The 22,586-nt window shown below is 58.8% G+C and overlaps 1 protein-coding gene across 1 annotated transcript; it reads left to right on the top strand.

The window, feature by feature from the left end:
* The first annotated feature begins 3,131 nt into the window (after positions 1-3,131).
* Positions 3,132-22,373, top strand: UBAC1 (UBA domain containing 1). Its single transcript, XM_026514331.4, has 10 exons — positions 3,132-3,344; positions 6,841-6,961; positions 7,875-7,948; positions 11,198-11,305; positions 12,267-12,369; positions 12,676-12,784; positions 13,414-13,642; positions 17,065-17,151; positions 17,805-17,943; positions 21,797-22,373. Exons 1-10 carry the CDS (start codon positions 3,207-3,209, stop codon positions 21,910-21,912), a joined length of 1,224 nt encoding a protein of 407 aa, XP_026370116.1. The 5' UTR covers positions 3,132-3,206; the 3' UTR covers positions 21,913-22,373.
* Positions 22,374-22,586: the final 213 nt, after the last annotated feature.

Here is a 22,586-nt window from a genome sequence, read left to right as displayed (position 1 = left end):
ACAGGGTTGTTGCTTCTTGTTGGGTGCCTCAGTTTCCCCCTCCACCAACTCCTCCTTCCTCTTGCTGTCTGGACAAGAACTCTTAGTCATCCTTTATGGCCCGTTCCCATTACCCTTGCAGAGGGGTGCTGGCCGAACTGCTGTGCCCTCAGATTCGGGCACCAGCCAACCGGGCTCCCAGCTGGGTCTCTGAGAGGACTCCAGGTGGGCCCTGCCTGCCAGTCACCCGCGAGCCTGCAGGACCACGGCTCGCCCTCGCCCTCTAGTGGCCATCCAGAGGCACCGCTGGGCAGCCGCTGTTGGAGGCTTCAGGTCCCGCAGGGTGCGCTGCCCTGCGGGTCAGCAGGGCCAGGGTGGACGCCCCTCTCGGTCAGACTTAGGGTCCCCTTAGCCAGGAGACCCTCTCCAGCCTTTATGGCTAGCCACTGCCTGCTCGGGGCCCAGGAGTTGCGTCCGGGCAGGAGTCAGAGTGGGTGGGGGCACCATGGGCAGGGAGGTCATTTCCTTGGCACCACCCCGGGCAGCTCGGGCTCTTCCCGGGCACTCTCGGTGCTGGGACGGGAGCCAAGGATGGCTTTGCCGCATTCAGAGAAACCCTCGGCTCGTGATGACTCCCCGTTAGGCCCCGGGGCGGCCACGTTCAGACTAACTGGCTCTTCTTCCTGAGAGCACATCCCAGAGTGGGCGGCCACCTTATTCTTGTTGCACTTCCGCACCTAAAGCAGCATCCAGCACACAGTAGGTACTAATTAAACACATGCTGGGGTGCGGGGCAGGTGCACCAGGCCGAGCTCTTGGCAAGCAGAGGCTGTGATGAGTCAGGTGTACAATGTGCTTTAGGGACCAGCATCTGTTGGGTCGGGGGGGCAGGGGTTAGGCACAGGGAGAAGCTCAGCGGGCCAGGCTGGTGGGGAGCTCCGGCACAGCGGCAGAGGCTGGGTCTTTACACCCCATAGCTCAGCCACCAGAGGAGCTGTGACCCTGCAAAGCAGCAGGGGCAGCCGCTGACCACTCCCCAAAGCTGGGTGGCACGTCCTCCCTCTGCGTGTCCACGTGTGTCCTAATCCTCACCTAGAAGAGGAAACAGCTCTGCATTCAACTGCCTTCTGGCCCGGTCCCCTCGGACACCCCTGCACATGCAGAGCAGAACTCAAAATCCTTCCCACGCTACCTTCTCCCCCTCCCTCAGGCGGCGGCTCCGCTGTGCACGGCGTCACCCATGCTGGAGGTGCTCAAGGCATCCTTGATTCTGCTCTCACCCACACCGGCCCTGCATGAGACGCATTTCCGAGCCCGGCTCGCCTCTCCTGCCCACAAGCCACTGTCGCCACTGTCTTGGTTCAGGGCCTTCGCCTCGCCCTCTGGAAGGACACAGCAGCTTCCTGGCTCTCTCCTGTGTCCAGGCTGGCTCCTGTCCTCCTCCCTACCCCCACCACCCGCACCGCTGCTCCCACGGCCTCCGGTGAGGTCCCCTTGCTGTAGTGCAGCTTCCTGTGTCCTAGCCCCACTGGGCGCCTCCAGCTTCCCCCTCCCCTTGCTGCCACAGTCTCCCAGCCGTGCTGAGATACTCCCCCTCCTTCCCACATGCCACTGCTCCATTATTCTCCACTTCTCATCCTCAGCCCTCCTATGTCACTGGGCCCCATAAACGCCCCTGCTGCACCCCTCCTCTCTTGCTCTGCTTGCCCAGGGGTCCTTCTGTCCCGTAAGACCATGTCTGCATAACCGTCAGCTCCTGCACTGGGATGCCTCTTCCCAGGGCAGAATTCCGGTCTCCGACCCTAATCATCTCTGTGTGCTCAGTGAGTAGTGGAGGGTCTGACTCATGGAAGCAATTACTAAACACCAGACTGGACAAATGAAATTTGGACATGGTCAGAATGATTCTAGCGGAGAGCGAGGACATGGGTACAAAGCAGCTTGGGGATAGGAAACACCCGAAGGGGACAGACGCTGGGACCGCTTTCCCATGTAGACCGCCAGCCTCCTAGAGAGGGAGCCGTGAGGTGTTTGTCTCTGCTCAGGAAAGGAGTTTTGGATGAATGAGAGGAGTGAGTGGCTGCAGATCAGTCACCTGGTCTAGGTCTGGCACAAAGGGCCGCTTCCACAACCGTCATCCTTACAGGAAGTGCGTGCAGAGTCCCCCGGACGGGTGCTACAGGTGTCTGCTAGCAGTTCTGCCACCTGAGCTGAGGGCCGCACCCGGAGCCTCTGACGCAGGAGGCTTAGGTGAAGTGGGGGGACCCGCATTCCTAACAAGTTCGCAGGTGCTGCTGCGGGGCTGGGGACCAACTTCGAGAAATTGCCCCAGAGCAGTGCGGTCCAAAAGAAACGGGATAGCTGCCACACGTGCAATTAAATTTTCCTTGTAGGCACCTCTTTAAGCAGTGAAAAGAAGCAGGGGAAATCAATTTCAACACACCTTACTTAACCCAGTACACTCACACTGTTATTTCAAGATGTAATCAATACAGGGGCGCCTGGGTGGCTCAGTCCATGAAGCATCTGCCTTCAGCTCAGGTCGTCATCTCAGGGTCCTGGGACCGAGTTCCGCATGGGGCTCCCTGCTCAATGGGGAGTCTGCTTCTCCCTTTCCCTCTATCCCTGCCCCCTACTCATGCTCTCTCTCTCTCTCTCTCTCTCTCTCGCTCTCTCTCGCTCTGTCAAATAAATAAAATCTTTAAAAAAATGTAATCAGTATAAAGACAACATCGCGTATTTTTCATTGCTTTTCCCCGCGAAGTCTTGGAGATCTGCTGTGTATTTTACACTTAGAGCCCAACTCAGAATGAACCACCAAACTCAATGGTCACGCGTGGCAGTGGCCTGAACGGCAAAGCGCAGGCAGGTGCGGGATGGATGGAGCAGCGAGAGAACTACAGATCCCGGCATGTCCCGGGCGCTCCCTGTGACGCACTTCCGGCGCGGCGGCGGGTGGGCCAAGACAGCTGGAGAACCACATCTCCCGGCATGCTCCGGGCGCGCGCTGTGTGACGCACTTCCGTCGCGGCGGAGACAGCGCGCCCCCGGCGGCCCGGCGGCGGGAGGGAGGCGACCGCTGGGCCCGCGGCAAGTGACGGGCGGTCGGCCGAGGGGAGCCGGGGCGGGGCGGCGGCGGCCAGCGAGCGAGCGCGCGGGCGGCCTGGCCCCGCCCCGGTGACCTTCACGGCCCGGGCGGCGGGCGCAGGCCGGGCGGCGGCGGCGCGATGTTCGTGCAGGAGGAGAAGATCTTCGCGGGCAAGGTGCTGCGGCTGCACATCTGCGCGTCCGACGGCGCCGAGTGGCTGGAGGAGGCGGCGGAGGACACGTCGGTGGAGAAGCTCAAGGAGCGCTGCCTCAAGCACGTAAGGCCGGCCGCGACCGTAGGCCTGCCCCCTCCCGCCTCCTTCCTTGGCCGCCCCGCTTCCCGACCTCCCGCTTCCCCGACACCTTCCAGACGTCCTCCCCGGGCCGGCCCTGGGCCGAGCTCCTGTCGTTGAACTCCTGCAGCAGCCCGAGGAGCTAGGGGGCGGGCGGGGAAACTGAGGCAGGAGACGCGAAGTCGCCGCGCGTGCCAGGGCCTCGTGGTTTCCCAGCAGCTGTGCTCGCTTGCCCGTGGGGTCAGGCTCTCGAGAGCCGGGAAGCATTGCCCGGGGAAGGAGGGACCCACCGTGGAGAGGTGCCTTCCCTTCCCCGAGGGCCGGCCTGTGGGCCAAGGCCCGGCTCTGGCCGCTCATGCCACCCAGCTAGGGCGAGGCCAGACTGGTCCCTGAGCCTCCGCTTCCCGGTGGCCTTTACACTGACTCGTGGGTAGGGCCAGGGGAGGGGTCTCCTCGCTGGGAGAGCCACTTTGTACGGTTTATTCACGTGAAATAGTCCTTGTATGGTTAGTTCCTTGGGTTGTAACTTCTGGAATGAGTCCTGGATGGCTTTCTCTCTGTGAACTTCCCACCGCGGACAGGCTGAGACGCCCGTTTGACTCTGGCTACCGAAGGAAACTAGCCTTGGCACGATGGAGTGTTTTCTTGTCAGAATGTAGCTTAGCCTTTTAGTGCGGGTTCCCACGTGGTGAATGGCATGTTTTCGTCCGGGCGAACTCCAGGATATGGTGGTAACTACCCCCAGAGGTACCTGACTCCCTTGTGAGTATGGCTCTTTGGGGTTGTTCTATAACTGTCCATGGCAGGCCAGAGAGCACTCTGGTTCCCGAGTGAGCCCTCTTCTGGAACATGCTGGATGTCAGTAACTAAACATGGAGGAGGAGGGGGCTCCGGGCTCACCACTCGGGCAGGTGTACAGTCCTTTCTTCTTTGGGGCTTTCGCTATGTAGGAAGCCCCAGGACGGCACTCAGCCAGCAGGCTGGGGGCTCCCCGAGCATCCAGGCTGTTAGAGCCGGACACGGGTGTTCGTCTAGCGGTGTGCATTTGAACAAAAACCTCTCTGAGTTGCTGTGTCGTCGTCCTTCTGTTGCTGTCCCCCCACCCCCACCCCGCAACCCACCAAGGACAGGAGCTCCTCAAGGGTTGAGCCTGTATTCACATGTCCAGGGCCAGGCTCCCAGTGGCCCCAAACAAATGTGTGAATTAATGGAATACGTGAAATGGATTGTCAGTCCAGAACCGCATGGACGTGGCATGCCACCTGCTGAGTGAGGCAGGGAGAAGTCAGGGGGTAAATGGGGATGGCATTTAGCTTAACTCACTAATTTACGTAGCTATCATAACGTTATTTTATGACGGGGAATAGGAAATGAGAACTGTGACGGATCCACAGATGCTTGCTAATGAACTTGGGCTTCGTTAGGCAGCCAATTTGAATAAGATGCTAATTATTATGTACCTGATAGTTAGTATTCCAGTCGGGATTGAGGTGTGTCGTTTGGGATTTTTCTGGCACTCTCCTACTTTAAATTGAGATTTTATTCCACTCTGCAGTCTCTCCAGGTGTGGAGGAGCGGCATAAATCACGGGCCCCGAGAGCTGAGTCGTCAGAAAGTATTCCCATCTCGGAGCCGGTCCTGTTCTGTAGGCAGGGCGCGCTGCCTCCCGAGCCAGCCAGAACGCACTAGTTAGAAAAGAATTCTCAAGTTGTGTACTCGAATGTCACCCTGGAAACCGTTCCCTGAATGTCCTGTTGCTGCAGGCAGTGAGGCTCCGCGTGTGCTGAGCTTCCGTCCTTCCTTCCCACTTTGCCCCTGGTGCGCGCTCAAGCTGGCGTGACTTTTTCCTTCCTCCGTGAAGGGGACAGTGTGGGTGTCTCACCCGTCCCCACGGTCCTGTTGGGAGTGTGTTGCTTTCTCATTGAGGGGTATTATTATCAGAACTCTTAGAGAGATGGATTGCCACACTTGCTTTTCTCTTTTTGGGTTTTTATATTGATTGAGATCTTTCGTGAAATTGTCACTACATAACATGGTACCTGTTCGTGCGGGTGTTACTGTTTCTTTCTTTCTTTTTTTTTTTAAGATTTTATTTATTTGAGAGAGAGCGCACAAGCGGGGAGGAGGGGCAGAGGGAGAAGCAGGCTCCCCTTGAGCAGGGAGCCGGATGCGGGGCTCAATCCCATGACCCCAGAATCATGACCTGAGCTGAAGGCAGACGTCCAACCTGGGCACTGTGAGCTGTTAACGTTTCTTAGATCACATGACGGTGTGTCTCGGGCGACACAGGACATCAGGTATAGGAGGAGCCCCCTCTTGGCTCTTCTGGGGAGGGGGCAGTGCCCGGGCGACGGGCTTTTCTGGGGCTGTTTTGCTGCCACCTCTCAGCTTGCTCAGACTGCTTGTGCTGAGAACAAAGCACCAGAATGAAGTCATGGCGCGCGGTGCGATGACTCACGCCTGTGTTGTGCTCCTGGCACGCCGTCGGCTGCAGAGTACCGCTGTTGCAGGAGCCGTATGAGGATTGTTTTGGAAAATTGTGTTTCATAGACTGTATCCTGAACTTGTCAAATCCACGAGCCTGCAAATTTCAGAATTAGCAGAAGCACACCCAGTATTTCTGGGAGCAGAGCCAGTGTCGAATTCAAGACGAGTGAGGGGGTGGTGTCTGCTGTCCTGAGTGGTAGGAGTATGTCTTCCTATGGGCTGGGTTCCACCTTCGCCCCCTTCAGCCTTGCCAGTTTATGTGAATGTGCGACAGCCCCCCGAAGCCTTCATGTCCTGGGTGTCACTGCAACTCCCTCCGGCCTGGACATCAGTGCCCCCCACCCCACTGCTGCGTTCTGGGGTTCTGGGGCCCTGGCCAGTGAGCTGTAACCGAGTGCCAGTCCGCCTCCTGTGAATGCCCAGGAGGGGCCCTGTCAGCGGCTCCAGCAGCTGGCTTCAGGGTCGGTGTGGTGGCCGCTTGGCGAGCCAAGGGCCGAGCGGAGGCCGGCTGCTCTCCTCTCGGGCTTGTGCGGGCGTTGAAGCAGTCAGGCCCCTGTTTCTGGCTCTGTGGACTAGCTTCTCTCTGTTGTCTCTCAGCCCCTTCGCGTAACTGGAAGAGAGAAAAAGTGCACAGATCATACTTTGATCTTTAGGTTTTCAGGGAACAGTGGACCTGCTATTTTCATTTTAGAGTGACTCTCCAGATCTTTCCAGACTAAGGAAGCGATTCAGGGTGCCACTACTTACCAGCAGGGTGTTTCATGTGAACCTGTTTCAGGAGCGCTTAGTGGGTTGGTGGACAGATCGCTGCCTGAGGGGCTCAGAGGTGCGTTTTGTTCGACTTCCACCATTCGTGGACATTCTTTGACCTCATCTGTGCCTCAGTTTTCTAGCTAGTAACCAGGAAATGCCTGCTGTGGCTTGCGGTGTCAGGTCCTACTATCATTAGTGTTATGATTTATTTTGTCTTGAAATAAATGATTTTTCCCCTCAGTGTGCCCATGGGAGCTTAGAAGACCCCAAAAGTGTGACCCATCACAAACTGATACACGCTGCTTCGGAGAGGGTGCTGAATGATGCCAAAACAATCCTGGAAGAGAACATCCAAGACCAAGGTAGGGGCCCCTCGGGGCAGTGGCGGGAGCGTGGTGCAGCTGGGGGCGGGGGAGCGAGAGGTAAAGGCGTCCGCGGCGTCCAAGTCTGTGTTCCAGGCTGGGGCTGAGCAGGGAAACTGGGTCAGCTACAAGGGTTTTATTCTTCCTTTGTTAAAACAAAGTGCGCATTATGGGCTGTTTGTGAAAAACAGCACAAACCGAAGTTGGACACACAGCATCCGTCCGAGAAGCCAGATGTGCGCTTTATTTTTAATCCTGTGTCAGCGAGACTGGGGCCTCCGGAGCTGCCGCAGGGGCTGCAAAGTGCAGTCACGGCCGTGGTGTCCGACGGGCTAGGGAGACACTGACTCCATGCACGTCCATTTACCTGCTACCGTTAGTGTCTGGAGCGCTGGGGAGAGACCTTGGGTTTTCCATTTGTCGTCCAAAGGATGACTTTAGTTTTGGGATTCTCTTAAACAATCTCTTTTGAAAGTACCGTTGACAGGCCTCCACCGAGCGCGGAGGTCAAGTCCACAGCCGGGTGGGAGCGGGCCAACCTCGTGCACACGGCCTCACCACGCGCCAGGTGCTTAGCTCGGAGGGCGGAGGCCAGCTCTCCAACCTCAGGAAACAGCCCATTGAAATGAGGACATTTTGCAAGATTTCCACCTGTTTTTTGCACGGTTTTCTGGGCTGTGCTGTGTATGCCTCCCGGGCCACCGGCCACCAGTGTGACCCACGGCGGGGTTCCTGCCGCACCCCAGAAGCTGTTCGCGGGCAGGAAGGCGGGCAGCATGGGCTTGCGTGGGCTCTCGGCTTGGGCAGCTGCTGGGGGGCCCCCCGCTGCTCTGACCTTGGGCCCTCTCGCGCCCATTTCGCCATGTCATGGAGGAGCGCGGTAACCAGCCGGAGGGGCGTCTTTGTCTCCTAGATGTGCTGCTGTTGGTAAAGAAGCGCGCCCCCACGCCGCCTCCGACGATGGCTGACGTCTCGGCAGAAGAGAAGGTGAGCTTCGAAGGGCGGGACGGGAAGGCTTTGTTAGAGTCTCCCGCCCTCCGGCCTATGAGGAAGACACGTTCTGGGCACGGGTTGTTCCCAGACCCAGCAGGGCCGACAGTCAACAGTCAGGGGGCCTCCTGTCGTGGCTGAGCCCCTCCTGGATGCTGGTCAGGGGCCGGCGCACAGGGAGGCCTCCACGCCGTGCTTCCCGGGCTGTACGTCCGGCACGTTCTCTGGGAGGGTGTAATTCCGAGGTGCTGCCGGGTCTGCCTCTCGTCGGGCGAGGCCTGCAGCCGCAGGACGGGGAGAAGGTGCGCGGGGAAGGGGTGGTGAGTGGCGCAGTACCTCTCCCCGGAGTGCGGGTGTGTGCACGGTGAAAGGCCGGGGGTCCCCTCACGCCTGCGCCCAGGTGCAAAGTGGTGCCGTTTTAAAGGGGCAGCCACACTAATTTCACAGTTTTCCTTTTCTTCTCAGGGGGTAGAGTTTCTTATTCATGTTTTGAAATGCTGGGGAGAGCGCTCACCCCGAGAAAGGAGGCCAGACTCCTTGGGCTGGGCCCTGCACCTGCTTGTGGAACGAGCTATCTGAGGGCCTCCTGTGGGTCAGGCGGCCCAGGAGGAGTGCCTTGGGCTTCGCGTGCCCTTATCTGTGGCCACACCTGGCCAGCGCCAGCTTGCACACGGACCAGTGGCTCACCCCATCTCCAGGAGACAGATCTGGGCCTGCCCTGCCCCACCCTGAGAGCCGCCCACGCAGACCGCGGTTCTCAGGTTACAGTGTTGGCTGTGGGTGACCAGTGCTGATGACTGGGTTCCCACTGCCCTGGCAGCTCTGGCTGCCTCGCAGCACACCGGGGACCTCACTTGGCACGTCTTCTTATCTGTGCACATATTTGCGAAGTGAAACGTTGTAAGACGTTAATGTTAGTTTTTGTGAATTAGTGTTAATTTTAAGTGAAAGTAATATGTATTTTGAAGTCAGATAACGTTACTGGTCTCTTAATAAAGGTCAGCATCCTTCTCCACCTGTGTCACGCGCCCTAAAGGCGACCTCTTGTAGCTCTGTCAACCATTCCTTCCGTAATTCTTTTTCTGATTTCAAAACCATACGCAGAATTGGTTATTTCTTAGAATATCAGTTTTCGATTCTTTGGCTCCTTGATGTTTGGAGTGTTAGATCCTGGCGCTGGTTGAAGATCTCAGGGTTTCCATCAGTGTTAGTGAGCACGCGCTGTTTTCTGTTAGGAGCAAAGGGTACTGAGATCATTTACCCTTTCTCCTGGAGTTAATAATTACGTTGTCTATTTGTTTTCTGTAGGCTTACTGCTAATTTTTGAAGTTCTTTGCTGGCATTGATAAATCCCTCTGAAAGCAGGGTCCCCTGTACGAGGCCGTCTGCCAGTCCCTGCTGTCCCGGAGACATCCCTCAGCTCCTCCCGACCAAATCCATCTGCCTCAGGGGCCTCAGGCCTGTCATGCAGCCCGGCCTTCCTGCCTCATCCCTGTGTTAGAGCTTCTGAACCTTGTGTATCTGGACCCTTCCTGTGGCCAGCTGTCACGGTACATCGGACACACCAGCCTAAAACCGCACACAGCTTGCGGGCTGTAGGTCGGCCGTCTGGGTGGGCTCGGCTGGGCCCTCTACTCAGGCTCTGGGTTCAGACCAGGGTGCGGCTGCTCTGCGTTCCTCCGTGGAGGCTCTGGGGAAGGCTCTGCTTCAGGTTCTTCCGGTGGTTGGCAGTGCCTGAGGCTGAAGGGCTGAGGTCCTGTTTCCTCACGCTGTCAGCCGGGGCACTTTCAGCGCATGGGGCCCGCCACTCTTCCTTGCCACGTGGTCCCGTGCATCTCCAGAGCCAGCGACAGAAAGAGCCCCGTCCTTTTTCAGGGCTTGCCTGAGTAGGTCAGGCCTCCCCAGGCGGGTCATTTCCTTTTCTTCAAGTTGGCTGTGCCACAGCGTGACCTCAGCCCAGGGTGCAGCCATCCTGCTCCCGGGCTCTGGGATCGTGCAGGTGTGATTGCCAGGAGTGGGGTCTTAGGGCCATCTTCGAATTCTGCCTGCGGAATCCAGTATCTTGCTGTTGACTTGTTCCCTTGGTCTGGTGGAGCCCGGCTTCCTCTAGCATCTAGAAGGGGAGGGTCCTCTTGAAGCCTGCGCTCCAGCACCGAGTGGCTGTTGGTGAGCGCCACGCGCTTGCGTGCGCGGTGACAGTGTTGGTCCCCGTTTCCAGGGTGTCCGCGTGGCTGGCGCTGGTCAGCTCCGACCTGTCTTCTGTGCATGCTCCGCCGCTCTTCCCGCACTCGTTCCGGGGTCTCTGCGCGACTAGGGGGGCTCTCAAGAGCTCTGAGAGTTCATGGTTTGCGTGGGTGGTTTTTACTTTTCTACTTCTCATTTTGGTCTCTGTCTTTCGTGTTGGGGGCTTTCCGCACGCCCCTGGCCCTCCTTGGCTGCCTTCTCAGTAAGAGGCACTGGGGCGGGGGGGGGGAGCTCACCAGCTGCTGTCTCTGCTTGGTGCCTGCCGCTGGGCTTCCCTGTGGGGCAGACCCAGCCCCGTGCCCCCCCTCCCCACAGTGGTGCGTCTCCTGCTCAGGGTCCTCGAAGCTGCTAGTGGGGGTGATGCTGGATCTTATTGTCAAGGATTAACGTGGTACCTCCTTTTCCTGCTGCTGAGCCCAGGCTCCCTGGCTTGGGGGCTCCCCAAGTCTGCCCCCTCCGGTGGTTGCTGGCTGAGCAAGGGGGTAGAGGAGCACTGTTCTTGGCCCCAGCTGCTCACTCCCAGCCCGGTGCGCTTCCTTTGGGCTCTGCTGTTGGCCTGGAGTTGGCCAGGCCATGTTTTGGGTCAGGCTTCTGCTCTGTGTGCTCTGCTGACCCCTCTCTGTTTTCTGTTTTGGAAGAATGGTCTCCATCTCTCTCATTCTCTTTGTCTTGGGAGTCTTTACTGTCTAATACAGATGTGCTGTTGCCGCAGGGGTTCCAGAAGCAGGAGGGATGAGTGCGCATTCTTGGCCCCGGCATAGCCGCAGCTCACGTGTGATGGTCTCTCTGTGGCCACAAGGGACCGTGTCTGGCTTCTCTCCTGCCCTGTTGCCCTGCTCATGACAGGCAGGAGTTGTGTCCTGAATGAGCACCGATCCCGCAGGGACCCTCTGCTGCCAACAGAGAGCGATCCCCTGTTCGAGTTCTGTGTGTTCAGCTTACATCGTCTTGTCTTTCACTGCTCTCATTCATTTCTGACTTTCTGATTACTTTTCTGTGTAGAAAAAACAAGACCAGAAAGCCCCAGATAGAGATGCTATCTTCCGAGCAACGGCCAACTTGCCCTCCCACAACATGGACCGGGCCGAGGTCCAGACCAACATCAGAGACGTGAGTGCTCGCTGTGGGCCGTGCTGCGGGCTCATCATGCCTGTGTGGGGGCCGCATAGCCTCTTGATGGTACTTTGGGATGCGGGGGGAAAGGGCGGACGGAGCTCTGCGTACATTTTTGCAACTTCTCTGTAGACCTAAAATTATCTCAAAACAAAAAGTTTTAAAAGACATCGGAAGGCAGGATTGAGAAGACCGATCCTACTGGGCGAATATTAGAGTTTTGCTCTAAGTTTGGCAAAAACTTGTAGCTAGAAGTCTGGACTCTTAGTTATTTTGGGTTGGAACATTCTAAGCTAAAAAAGCAGAGTGTGTCCAGTGTCCTGTGGGCCGGCCGTGAGCTGGGGGTATGCCCACTCTGCAGGGCTGGGACAGCGTGGCCACCTAATCCGAGAGTGCTGCCACGAGCCCTGCTCGTCGTAGCAGCAGACAGCATCGGGCTCTGACACACGTCCCCAGGCTGCGTGCGGGATTGGCCCATGCAGTGTCTCTCACGTGCTGTCTGAGGCCTGTTGTGGGAAGGAGGGGCAGCAACCCCTATCTCACCCGTGGGACCAGGGACCCATCCGTCGGGGTTTCCAATCGCATTCCCAGCAGCCTTCCTCCTCGGTAGGGGCCAGTTGGCTGCAGCCAACACCACTGTGCCGGCCGGCCTCTGGCCAGGTGAGAATCCGAGGCCCGGGTCTGGGAAGCCCATCCAGTCAGGCTGATCTCTTACATCGCGGGCTGGTGCTTTCTACGTTGGCCAAAGGGCCGAGCAGTGTCTCCAGGTGCTTCTCGGTGTCACCGGCCGAGAAGCCATTCGCACAGCCCGTTGTGCCAGCGAGGCTCTCCTCCCCCCAGGAGCGGCAGGGTTTGGACGCGTACATGCGGAGTTGCAGGGCCCAGGAGTGTGGTCACACATCCAGGCAGGGCTCTTGGGCACCTGGAGAAGTCAGAGCCCGGTTTTCTTTCTCTGCAGTTCCAGACGGAACTCCGGAAGATCCTGGTGTCCCTCATCGAGGTCGCGCAGAAGCTGTTAGCGCTGAACCCGGATGCGGTAGAACTGTTCAAGAAGGCGAATGGTATGCGCGCCCCAGGTTGGCGGGGTCCTGCGTTCAGACCGCCGCGTGCCGTCTCAGGGGCTGTGTCAGCCCGCACGGTCCCCATCCACACTGCTCATGACCCCTGCGTCACTACTGGGAAAACAGAACGTGCCGTGTTCGGGCTTTCTGTTGCCTCGGGCTCCTGTCCAGCCTGCCGGCTGAGGGTTCCTGTCAGTCTGCTGAGACTTAGGGGGTTTGGCGTGCGGGGGGGCCCTCGGGCTCCGGGGTGGGAGGCAGCCCTCGCACTGCCTGGCCCTCACAGGTGGCCCCGTCTCTTGCCCGCAGCGATGCTCGATGAGGAGGAGGATGGGAGAGTGGACGAGGCCGCCCTGCGGCAGCTCACGGAGATGGGCTTCCCGGAGAGTAGGGCCGCCAAGGCCCTTCGGCTGAACCAGTATGTCCGGGCCACCTCCTCCCCTTGCTGCTGACGCTGTGGGGCTCCCCTGGGGTGACGTCCTCCGTCTCAAAATCTTAGATTGAGTCGTTATAGTAGATGTAGGTTTTTAAAGAGAGGCGTTAAACACACGTCCCGGAAGTGACTTGGTGGGGCACCTCAACGTGTCTTCAGACAGTGGCCCTGCGGGTCCTCCCAGGGCCACTGTGCAAGCAGCACATCGGAGCCCGCGCAGGTTGGGGACGTGGCGGCTGGAGGTGCGTGCGGTGTGCCCTCTGGCAGCCTCTGGGGCTTGCCTGGCCGCAGCCACTCGCTTCTGTGTCTATGCTTGGATTCGAAGCAACCGACTTGTTGCCAGAGGACGGTCTGTGGGCTATGCTCCTTTTTGTCTTGGACCTAGATTCTCATGTGTACCCCATGAGTTTGGTCCCCAGTCTTACAACTTGGGTTTCTGTGCTCTGGCCGGGGCTTTGGGGGTGTTTGGGGCAGGGCCCAGAGTTTCACACCCGTCTGTACTGATATTCTCACGACGAGGGCCACCAGAGAGGCTTTGCCTGGGGATGTCAGGGAGGCTGGAGGCCCTCTGACCGGCCCGGGAGTGCTGGAAAGAGTCTCCTGTTACCTTTCAGCATGTCGGTACCTCAGGCCATGGAGTGGCTAATCGAGCATGCGGAAGACCCGACCATTGACACCCCTCTTCCGGGTCAGGCCTCTCCAGGAGGGGTGCAGGCCGAGGCCGCCCCTGAGGCTGCCACTGAGGCTGCTGGGACTAGCACGGGAGACGAGGAGCCCAGAGATGAGCTCACGGAGATCTTCAAGAAGATCCGGAGGAAAAGGGAGTTCCGGGCTGACGCTCGGGTATGTTCCGGGGCCTGGGGGTAGCCGGGTGAGGGAGCTAGAGCCGGGCCTGGCCCTGGAGAGAGTAAAGCTGGGTGAGGGGCTTATAGACAGGCCTAAATTCAGCTTTAAGTTGCCCTCACATGAATCCAGGTGTGGGTGTTTTTCCTCCGAATAGTTGGCTGACACGTGTGTCATCTGAAAGCTCACAACAGGATCCCATCCGTGTTGCCACTGTTGGCGCACTGTGGGCTCGGTCAGGCTCTGGCCATCAGGCTCTGGCCGTGTGGTGACCGTGGTGTAGGCAGGATCTGGGGCCCTGGGGCCGGACGGCTCTGGCCGTGTCCGGGCGCCGACACTGGTCTGGGGTTTATGGCTGCTCCTTTGCCCTCATCCTGTGCTTGAGGCTTCTCGGCGCTCTGTTCTCCACTGTTCCGTTCTTTTACTAGGCCCTTGGTTTCCTCTGCGATGTTTTCTCTGCTTTCAGCCTGCGGTTTTCTTTCAGGTTATAGATCCGTGAGCTCCAGGTGTTCGGTCTCAGAGTCCACACGTTCTCCTGATTCTGCCCTGGGCGCAGTATTATCAGATGGCTTACCACAGCTCACCTGTGGGCTTGTTTTGTGGGAATCCCACGTGGCTGGGCTGTGGGATGCCCACCGTGGGTGATTCTGAGGCTGTTTCCTTGGGCTGAGTGGCACCTGCCGCCAGGCCCAGATGTCATGTTAGCCACCCAGGCAGGGCCCCTGGGCCACCGTGCAGTATAGGCCGTGGCTCTGGGGTTGATGCTTCCCCGCACAGGGGCCCCTGCTTTTCCAGCTCCTCGTCCCTCTGGGGGTGCAGACCCTTTGCAGGGTCCTGGTCTGAAGCTACAACTCCTCACCTCGTAAGGACCCAAGGCCCGAGTCCCATCTGGGTGTGGCCACTAGACCCCAGCCCGCAGGCCCTGCTGACGGCTCCTGGCCCCTGCGTCAGGCGAGTTTGCTGCTGCTGTTTGTTCTCTGGTGAGCTCAGCTGTGCATCTGGAAGTTTCTGCTGAGCTGGAGCCTGTGTTTCTTTTTTTTTTTTATTTTATTTTTTATTTTTTTTTAAAGATTTTATTTATTCATTCGACAGAGATAGAGACAGCCAGAGAGAGAGGGAACACAAGCAGGGGGAGTGGGCGAGGAAGAAGCAGGCTCATGGCAGAGGAGCCTGATGTGGGGCTCGATCCCACAACGCTAGGATCACGCCGAGCCGAAGGCAGATGCTTGACCGCTGTGCCACCCAGGCGCCCCTGGAGCCTGTGTTTCTAGAGACCGATCTATGTGCTGGGTTGAGCCCTGTGGGATGGGCAGCCCACTCTTGGAGGGCACTTTGTGCTCTGCCACGGGGCTCCAGGCTTCCCCTGAGGGTGCTCCCGTGTCACCCTGGTCAGGGCCGCCACGGCTCAGCCCTGTCATATGGGTGCCACTTCAGCTGTCTCGATGCGCTCTTCTCCTGAGATGGGCACCTGTGCCGGGCCCTCCCGTGGCCTCTTTGTGGTAGAGGTTCTGTGAATACTGCTATAAAAGGCTGTCACACTCTCCCACCCTTGGGTCTTACACCATTCGAGAGAAGAGTCCGTAGGGACATGAGTATTCACGTGGTCCCAGGAAGCCAGGATCCAAGAGCAGGGCTCGTACCTGAGACCAAAACAGGCTTTTTGCTGTTGTGCCCGTCCCCCCCCCGCACGGCAGCGCCAGCGGTGGGGGGACAGCGAAGTGCAGTGGGCGGGGCAGGAGTGAGTGCATGGACCCCTGGCAGGAAGGAGGGGGTGCGTCCTTGCGGCCACTGTGCAGTAGTCCTAGGGCATCGCTTCCCCACGCTGAGGTGGGAGTGAGGGGAGAAGCTCGTTTTTACTGACAGTCACGGGGAGGCCACTCTATCCTTGGATTAGTGGGAGGTTCCTGGCGATTTTTTGTGACTTGGGTGTCAGACTGTGGCACATGGGTCCTTCTCCCGGCATGCGTGGCTGGAGCCCCCACGCCTGGGGGTACGAGCTGGTTCAGGAAAGCACACAACGTGGCTCGTCGTAGGAGAGGCTGCCTCGTGAGCCCCCGTCCTGGCCTCCACCCGCAGCCGACTTCCTTCCTGTCGGGGGCTCTTCGGGACACCCGACAGTCCAGCTCAGGCTGAGCCCCGCCCGCAGAGGTGTGGCACTCCGTGGCCGGAGAGTGGGCGGGGCTCTGCGGGTTACACCGACACCCGGGTGCCTGGCAGAAGCAGAGCAGTTAAGGTGGGAGGGTCAAACAGGAAGAAGACAGGGGCCTCATTCAAAAGTGCGATTTGATCTTTAAAGAATTAACTTGATAAAAGCTTACACTCCCCCCCTTTTTTTTTTCAAAATAAGCTCTTAAAAATTGTGTAAAAGTCAAAATAGGGACTCCTGGGTGGCTCAGTTGGTTGGGTGTCTGCCTTTGGCTCGGGTTGTGATCCCAGGGTCCTGGGAGCGAGTCCTGAGTGGGGCTCCCTGCCAGCAGGGAGTCTGCTTCTCCCTCTGCTCATGCGTGCTCTGTCTCTCAAATAAATAATAATAAAAAAGATTTTTTTTTTTTAAGATTTTATTTATTTATTTGACAGAGACAGCCAGTGAGAGAGGGAACACAAGCAGGGGGAGTGGGAGAGGGAGAAGCAGGCTCCCGGTGGAGGAGCCTGATGTGGGGCTCGATCCCAGGACTCCAGGACCACGCCCTGAGCCGAAGGCAGACGCCTAACGACTGCGCCACCCAGGTGCCCCATAAAAAAGATTTTTAAAGAAGTCAAGAGTAAAGTGAGGACATACTGTCCTATGTGATTTTTGTCCTGAAAATGTACATTTCCCCCACCCCCAAAACACTGAACGTTGGGTCATTGTTCCCTCCAAGAATCACCAAATGTTCATACTTACAGCTTAAATCTTATTAAATGGTGAGATGTTTAAAATTAATTTTATAGAGTTGTTTTTTAAGGATAAATTCTGAAGAAAACCACCCCACCCTTTTTCTTCACAAATTAATATCAGTGTGACCAGTTTGGTTTTCACTTAAATCGAGTGTGCTCACACGCCTCTCCCTAATACCTTTGATTCTGGGTAACAAGGCCGTCCGCAACGAGCTCACGTGTGGTTGGGGAGACCGTTTTGTCCAAACGTGGAGACCAACCTAAAGGGGTCTGCCGTTGGTGGGGCCTGCCCGTGGCACGTTGGGAAGCAAGCTTCCGAGCGCGATCTGCAGCTACGCGGACTCGGCCTGGCTGCGGTCCGTCTGTTGCTCAGAAGACACGGAGCGGTTCCGTGAAGCCGTAGGGAGGCGCAGTTGTGCACTAGAACGTGGCGGGCCGATCTCGTCAGCCCCCCGCGAGGGTGGCGCGTGAAACGTGGCCCAAGTGCGCGGGACACGCCCGGCTCCCGAGGCGCGGCCCTGAGTGGTCTGTGCGTTCTCCTTCAGGCTGTCATTTCCCTGATGGAGATGGGCTTCGACGAGAAGGAAGTGATAGACGCCCTCCGAGTGAACAACAACCAGCAGAACGCCGCCGTGAGTACCAGGCCACGTGTCCGTGCGCCAGCCACCCTCCCCTCCCCCCCCCTCCCCTCCCCTCCCCTCCCCGTCTGTATGTGTGGCTCCCTCCTCAGGCGCTCTGCCGTTGGCTTTCCAAGTGAAACAAGACAGTAGATAGTCCGATGGTATGAAATGTTTTGCAGGCTCTTTGTCCTTCTAAAAAAGTACGTGTTCTGTGGGTGAGTGTGTGGTTTGTTTAAGCTTGTTGAACAGGCCCTGACATGGATCCTGACAGACAGCTGCCCAGGGAGGGCATGGTGACGGGCTGGGGGGCACTGTGCTTCGGGGACACGGGCGCCACGGCTGCGCATCAGCTGGCCCCGGGCTCACCGGCACCGGGCCCACGGGACTTCCTGGGGACGCAGCCCGGGGTGCTGTGCATTTCTTCATTTTCCTCCCAATGCTCTGGGTGGGTCCTGCCTCACCCCTGTTTAGTGACCAAGCACCGACAAGTCTCAGCCATTTGCCTGAACCTCGGTGCGGGGATCGGCTAGACCGGTGTCGCTTTTCCTTCCTGATGTCAGAGCCCCCTGGGTGTGCCCCCCCCCCCCCCCCGGCAGCAGCCTGGGGTCAGCTGGTGCTGGTAGGGGGTCAGGAGGGACTCACGGGTGTGGCTCTTGCATTTGCAGTGTGAGTGGCTGCTGGGAGACCGGAAGCCGTCCCCTGAGGAGCTAGACAAGGGCATCGACCCCGACAGCCCTCTCTTCCAGGCCATCCTGGATAACCCGGTGGTGCAGCTGGGCCTGACCAACCCGAAAACGTTACTAGGTACGTGGGCTTCCCCAGGGGCGGGCCCTGCCGCACCCCACAGATGTCACCGAGGGATGGCGAGGTGTCCGCCCCTGTCCGTGACTCCTGCCTGAGTCAGGCTCTGCTCGTGCTGTGGTGGCCTCCTGCGTGATGGCTCCGGACGTGCTCTGGAACCGGTTAGAGTGGCTGGTCCAGGTCCAGGCGAGCGTGGGCAGCACCCAGCAGGCCAGGACCGTGTGCGCAGGTGTTTGCCTTTGCTCTTCCTGTTGTGAGGGACTTCTTTGGCCCCCGTTTAGTCTGTGAAACACAACATATGTACAGGAGTGTGTGTGATTTTTGTAACTTTAAGAATAACAGTAAGACTAATAACCGCACATCTAGCAGTGTGGCTAAGACGATATTAAAGGGGCGCCTGGGGGGCTCCGTCGGTGAAGCGTCTGCCTTCAGCTCAGGTCAGGATCCCACGGTCCTGGGATCGAGCCCCACGTCAGGCTCCCTGCTCAGCCGGGAGTCTGCTTCTCCCTCTGCCCCTGCCTGCCGCTCCCCCTGCCTGTGTGCTGTCAGCTAAGTGAATAAAATCTTTAAAAGAAAAAACAAAGATGGTATTAAAACAGCCTGGCGTGTTCCAGGCCCTGTGGGTCCTCTGGGCACCTCCCCTGCTGCATCGCTGTCCCTCCAGCCCTGGGAGCGAGCCTTCATCGTCGCCCGGGCTCCTGGGGGGTGGTGCCGCCTGTGTCTGTCACCAGAGCCCCTGTCCTTGGTGGCAGGGTGGGTGCTGGGCGGGCTTCTGCGTCCCAGCATGACTGTGCCACAGAGTGTGACTGTGCCACGGGGCGTGTCCCTGCTCTGCCGTCTGGCGGGACTCGCGCTTTCCCTCGTGTGCTGCGCTGCTTTGGGCGCTCTGCCGTCCCTGGGCCTGGGTGGGGCCACAGGGGTGCGCCGGGCCCGCAGCCGTGTGCACCGCCCCCGTGGCTCCCAGGACACCTGGTGAGGGCAGCTGGCGCCCAGGCGGGCACAGGTGTCTGTGAGCTTGGCCCTTTCCCGCAGCTGTGAGGCCCAGCCCCTTCCAGAAGCTTCAGCCATGCTAGGACCTCAGCTCTGAAAGGCCCGTCTTTTGGCCTCGTTTTCTTTGGATCATTTTTCTTAGTCACAAAGTTCGTCACATGTGCCGGACACTGATCCTTTATCAGTTTATTTGTATCTCGAATATCGTTTTCCCATTTCTGGCGTTTTTGTGACCCACTGTGATGTATTTTAACGTAGTTGAAAGTGTGTGTGTTTCATCTGAGCAAGCCCTCTGAGCTCGAGGCGAGGAAGACGTTCTCCTTTGTTCCTAGGAGTTTTGTCAGTTCTGCTTTCCTCATCTAAGCCCGCAGCCTCCCCAAGCATGTGCCGTGCGGGCAGGGAGCCTGGCTCCTGGTCCCAGGTTCGGGCTTCGGTGGCGCGTGTGTGCGTGTATTTTCCTGCTCTGTGCGGGGCGCCCGGGCCCCTCGCTCGGAACCCTGGCTCCCCTGCTGCCTGTGGGCCCGACGGGAGGAAGGAACGGGCCGCCTTAGGTCGCCTTCTTTTAACGCTTGTCCCCAGGGAGTGCCCTCGGCTGCCGGCTTCATTTTGTCTCTTCTCCAAGACACTTGGTTAGACCCGGGGAGTCCATCATGACAGACGTGGAGTTTTACTGAATGTCTTTCCCCATCTTCTGGGACGGCCCTGTCGTGTCGCGTTTGCTCACATTTCTGGAACCGGGCAGAGCAGGGGCCGCCCGGCTGGCGGCTGGCGGGGCTGCGGCCTGTGGCTCTCGTGCCCAGGCGCTCCGCCTGCCCCTGGGGGTGTCCTGTGGCCACGAGGCCCCCACGCCTCAAGGGGCTCTGGCTCGCGCGCACACCTTTTTATCGAGAGTGAGGTAACCGTTTTCACTTGAGATAAAGCGCTCGCCGTGGTTCATCTGGGACGAGCAGGAGAGCGTGCAGAAGCCGGCGGAGGGCTTCTTTGGTCCCATCCCCCCCGGTGGGTTTCCTTCGGAAGTGTCTGCAGGCCTGTGTGCCGTCCCGGTGTGCTCCGTGTGCGTAGCCTGTGGTGTATGTTCTCCTGGCCTTGCCGTTTTATTATTATTTTTTTAAAGATTTAGCCATTTTAGAGAGAGAGACACATGGAGTGTGCGCGCAGGAGGCGGGGTAGTGGGGGAGAGAAAACCTGTGTGGACTCCCTGCTGAGCACGGAGCCCTACACGGGGCTTGATCTCATGACCCTGAGATCGCGACCTGAGCTGAAACCAAGAGTCTGACGCTTAAGCTGGGGGTGCCCGTAGGCACCCTGGCCGTGCTGTGTGAGACAGGAGTTTAGCGGGTGCAGGCCTTTGATTCAGTACAGAGGCCTCAGGCTGTTCCCTGTTCGTAGTCGCGCAGACCGCTCTTCCCTGTGGCCTGGGGCCGGCCGCTGTGACGCCCTCGTTGGACTTCTGCTCCTGGTGCAGCTCGCCTTCCCAAGGGCAGCAGGACCGGCACGCGGCAGCGGGGCCCCCGTGGCAGCGGCTGGCGCGCCCCCTGCCCGCTCCACTCGGGCCTGCTGCGCTCATCCCCTGCACTGCGTGTGCTGGCCACTGGCCTCGCGTCCCCGTGGGGCCTCGAGCATCTGCTGCCTGCTTGGGTCGTGGCCTCAGCCTTCAAGCTTGGCCAGGAGCTCTTCGCATGTCACACGTGCAGACTTTGCCTTTTGGTTCTGAATCATTGTCTTCCTGAAATTCCCAAGTGTAAGTCCTGTGGAAGACCGTCCTTCCTCACGCAGACACCCTTCCGTGTGGTCCCTCGCAGACTGCCTGGTTCGCGGTTTTGTTCAGCCCTTTCCTCCCGGGACTGCTGCCTGAGCACTGGGAGGGCGCGGACGCGGGCTCCTTCCCTCCCTGGACCCCCGCGCCGCCCATGTTACCTCTCGTTCTCCTGGGCGCCCTGCTCTTCTTCCGGCTTCTCTGCCTGCTATTCTTACTGGTTTTCAGAGGTTTCAGTCAGGAGGGCCCCCAGGGATTGCATTAAGGGCTGGGAGGGCTGTCAGTCCTAGATGCGATGACATCCCCCTTTCCTGCTAAGCCACGGTCCCACGTGACCCCGAAGAGCTGCCAAGTCCTGGAGGAAGCAGCTCCCTGAGGCCCGTGCGCGTGGGGCGGCTCCGTGCTGGCTCCGTGCTGGCCGCCGGGCACTTCCAGCCGCCCCAGCCCTGCGGCCCGGGAACTCACACCGCTGTTTCTGGGGGAAATGGTTTTGTAGAACTGTTCAGACGATTCGTTTTATGTTGTGGAATCGCTCGGTTACATTTGCATTTTTTATTTGTTTGCTCACTGACTTATTAAGATTTTACTTTTAAGCCGTCTCCACAGCAAACATGGGGCTTGGGCTTACGACCCCGAGGTCATGAGTCGCCTGTTCCACCGACTGAGCCATCTGGGAGCCCCTCAGTTATGTTTTTTAAAATCATTTTCTTAAGACTGAACGTTCTGATTTTCCCAGTCAGATATCGTTAAATTTGCAGCCATGTCTTTCTGTCTTTTCTGCATCTGGTGATTCTGCCAGGGTGGGATTGGAAGCAGGAATTCTGACTCATAGGCTGTGACTATTTTTAAGATTTAAGATAGCCGCTGCCAAATCGCTTTCCAGAATCTGTGTGCCAGCAAGTGCCCAGGCCACGGCCGCCCGCTCGCGCTGGGGACGCGGTCTTCTGACTGCGGCTGCACGAGTGTGATAGTGACACTGCGGGCGGTCGTTGAGGGATTTGTGCGTGGCCCCCGCGGCGCAGGGCTCGCCCTGTTAGGACGGTGACTGCCAGGTTCTTGACGGTGCGGAGGAGCCGTGTCTCAGCCGGCAGCGCTCTCTTTTCCCCGCAGCGTTTGAGGACATGCTGGAAAACCCGCTGAACAGCACCCAGTGGATGAACGACCCGGAGACGGGGCCGGTCATGCTGCAGATCTCCAGGATCTTCCAGACCCTGAACCGCACGTAGGCCATGCGGCAGCTCCGCTGTGCTGCTCCCGCCGAGGCCCTCTTCCTACCCCAGCCAGTTGCAGAAGAGCGTGGCGACCCCTGGGTGCCGCGGGCTGGGGGGGGGGAGGGCGGGGCTGGAGGGGCCTCGCTGGACCCCGCCCTCCGTGGCCGCCCTGGGTCGTCAGGGCACGGGGGCCCTTCTCACGCTTTGATCTGCTTGAAACCCTGTGTGATGGTGGTGTGCACGGCCGCGTCCAGCCTCCGACAGTGTTTACAGACGCGGTGGCGGCTCCGGGAGGGCTCCCCTCCCCCCACAGGGCCCTCTGGGCTCTGGGAACGCTCCTTGACCCGACCCGTAGGCGCTGCTTGCTCCTTGGAAGAAGGCATGTTTGAACCCAAAGTGTTAACGTCAGTACTAACTTAAGTAGAGGAAGTCACAGATGATTTTTCTTTAATAAATAAATTCCCTTTTTCCTATCGTCTGTCTTAGTATCACTGTACCGCCAGAGAAGAACCTGTCTGCGCTCTTGACAAAGCGCGCTCGCCGCTCCGCCGGGCACGTTGGCTGTTGTGTGCACAGTCTGTGGGCAGAGTGCCCGTTCCCACTCGAGCTGAGGGGGGCTCCGCGGTTGCAGCCGGGCGACGCCCCCACGCCTCCCGTGGCAGAACCGGGGTGCCAGCCGTCAGCCTCTA

The sequence above is a fragment of the Ursus arctos genome, unplaced genomic scaffold, assembly GCF_023065955.2.
Source record: "Ursus arctos isolate Adak ecotype North America unplaced genomic scaffold, UrsArc2.0 scaffold_18, whole genome shotgun sequence".
In the NCBI taxonomy this organism is placed as follows: domain Eukaryota; kingdom Metazoa; phylum Chordata; class Mammalia; order Carnivora; family Ursidae; genus Ursus; species Ursus arctos.
The sequence above is the reverse complement of the archived record's forward strand: the minus strand, read 5'-3'. Positions and strand labels throughout refer to the sequence as shown.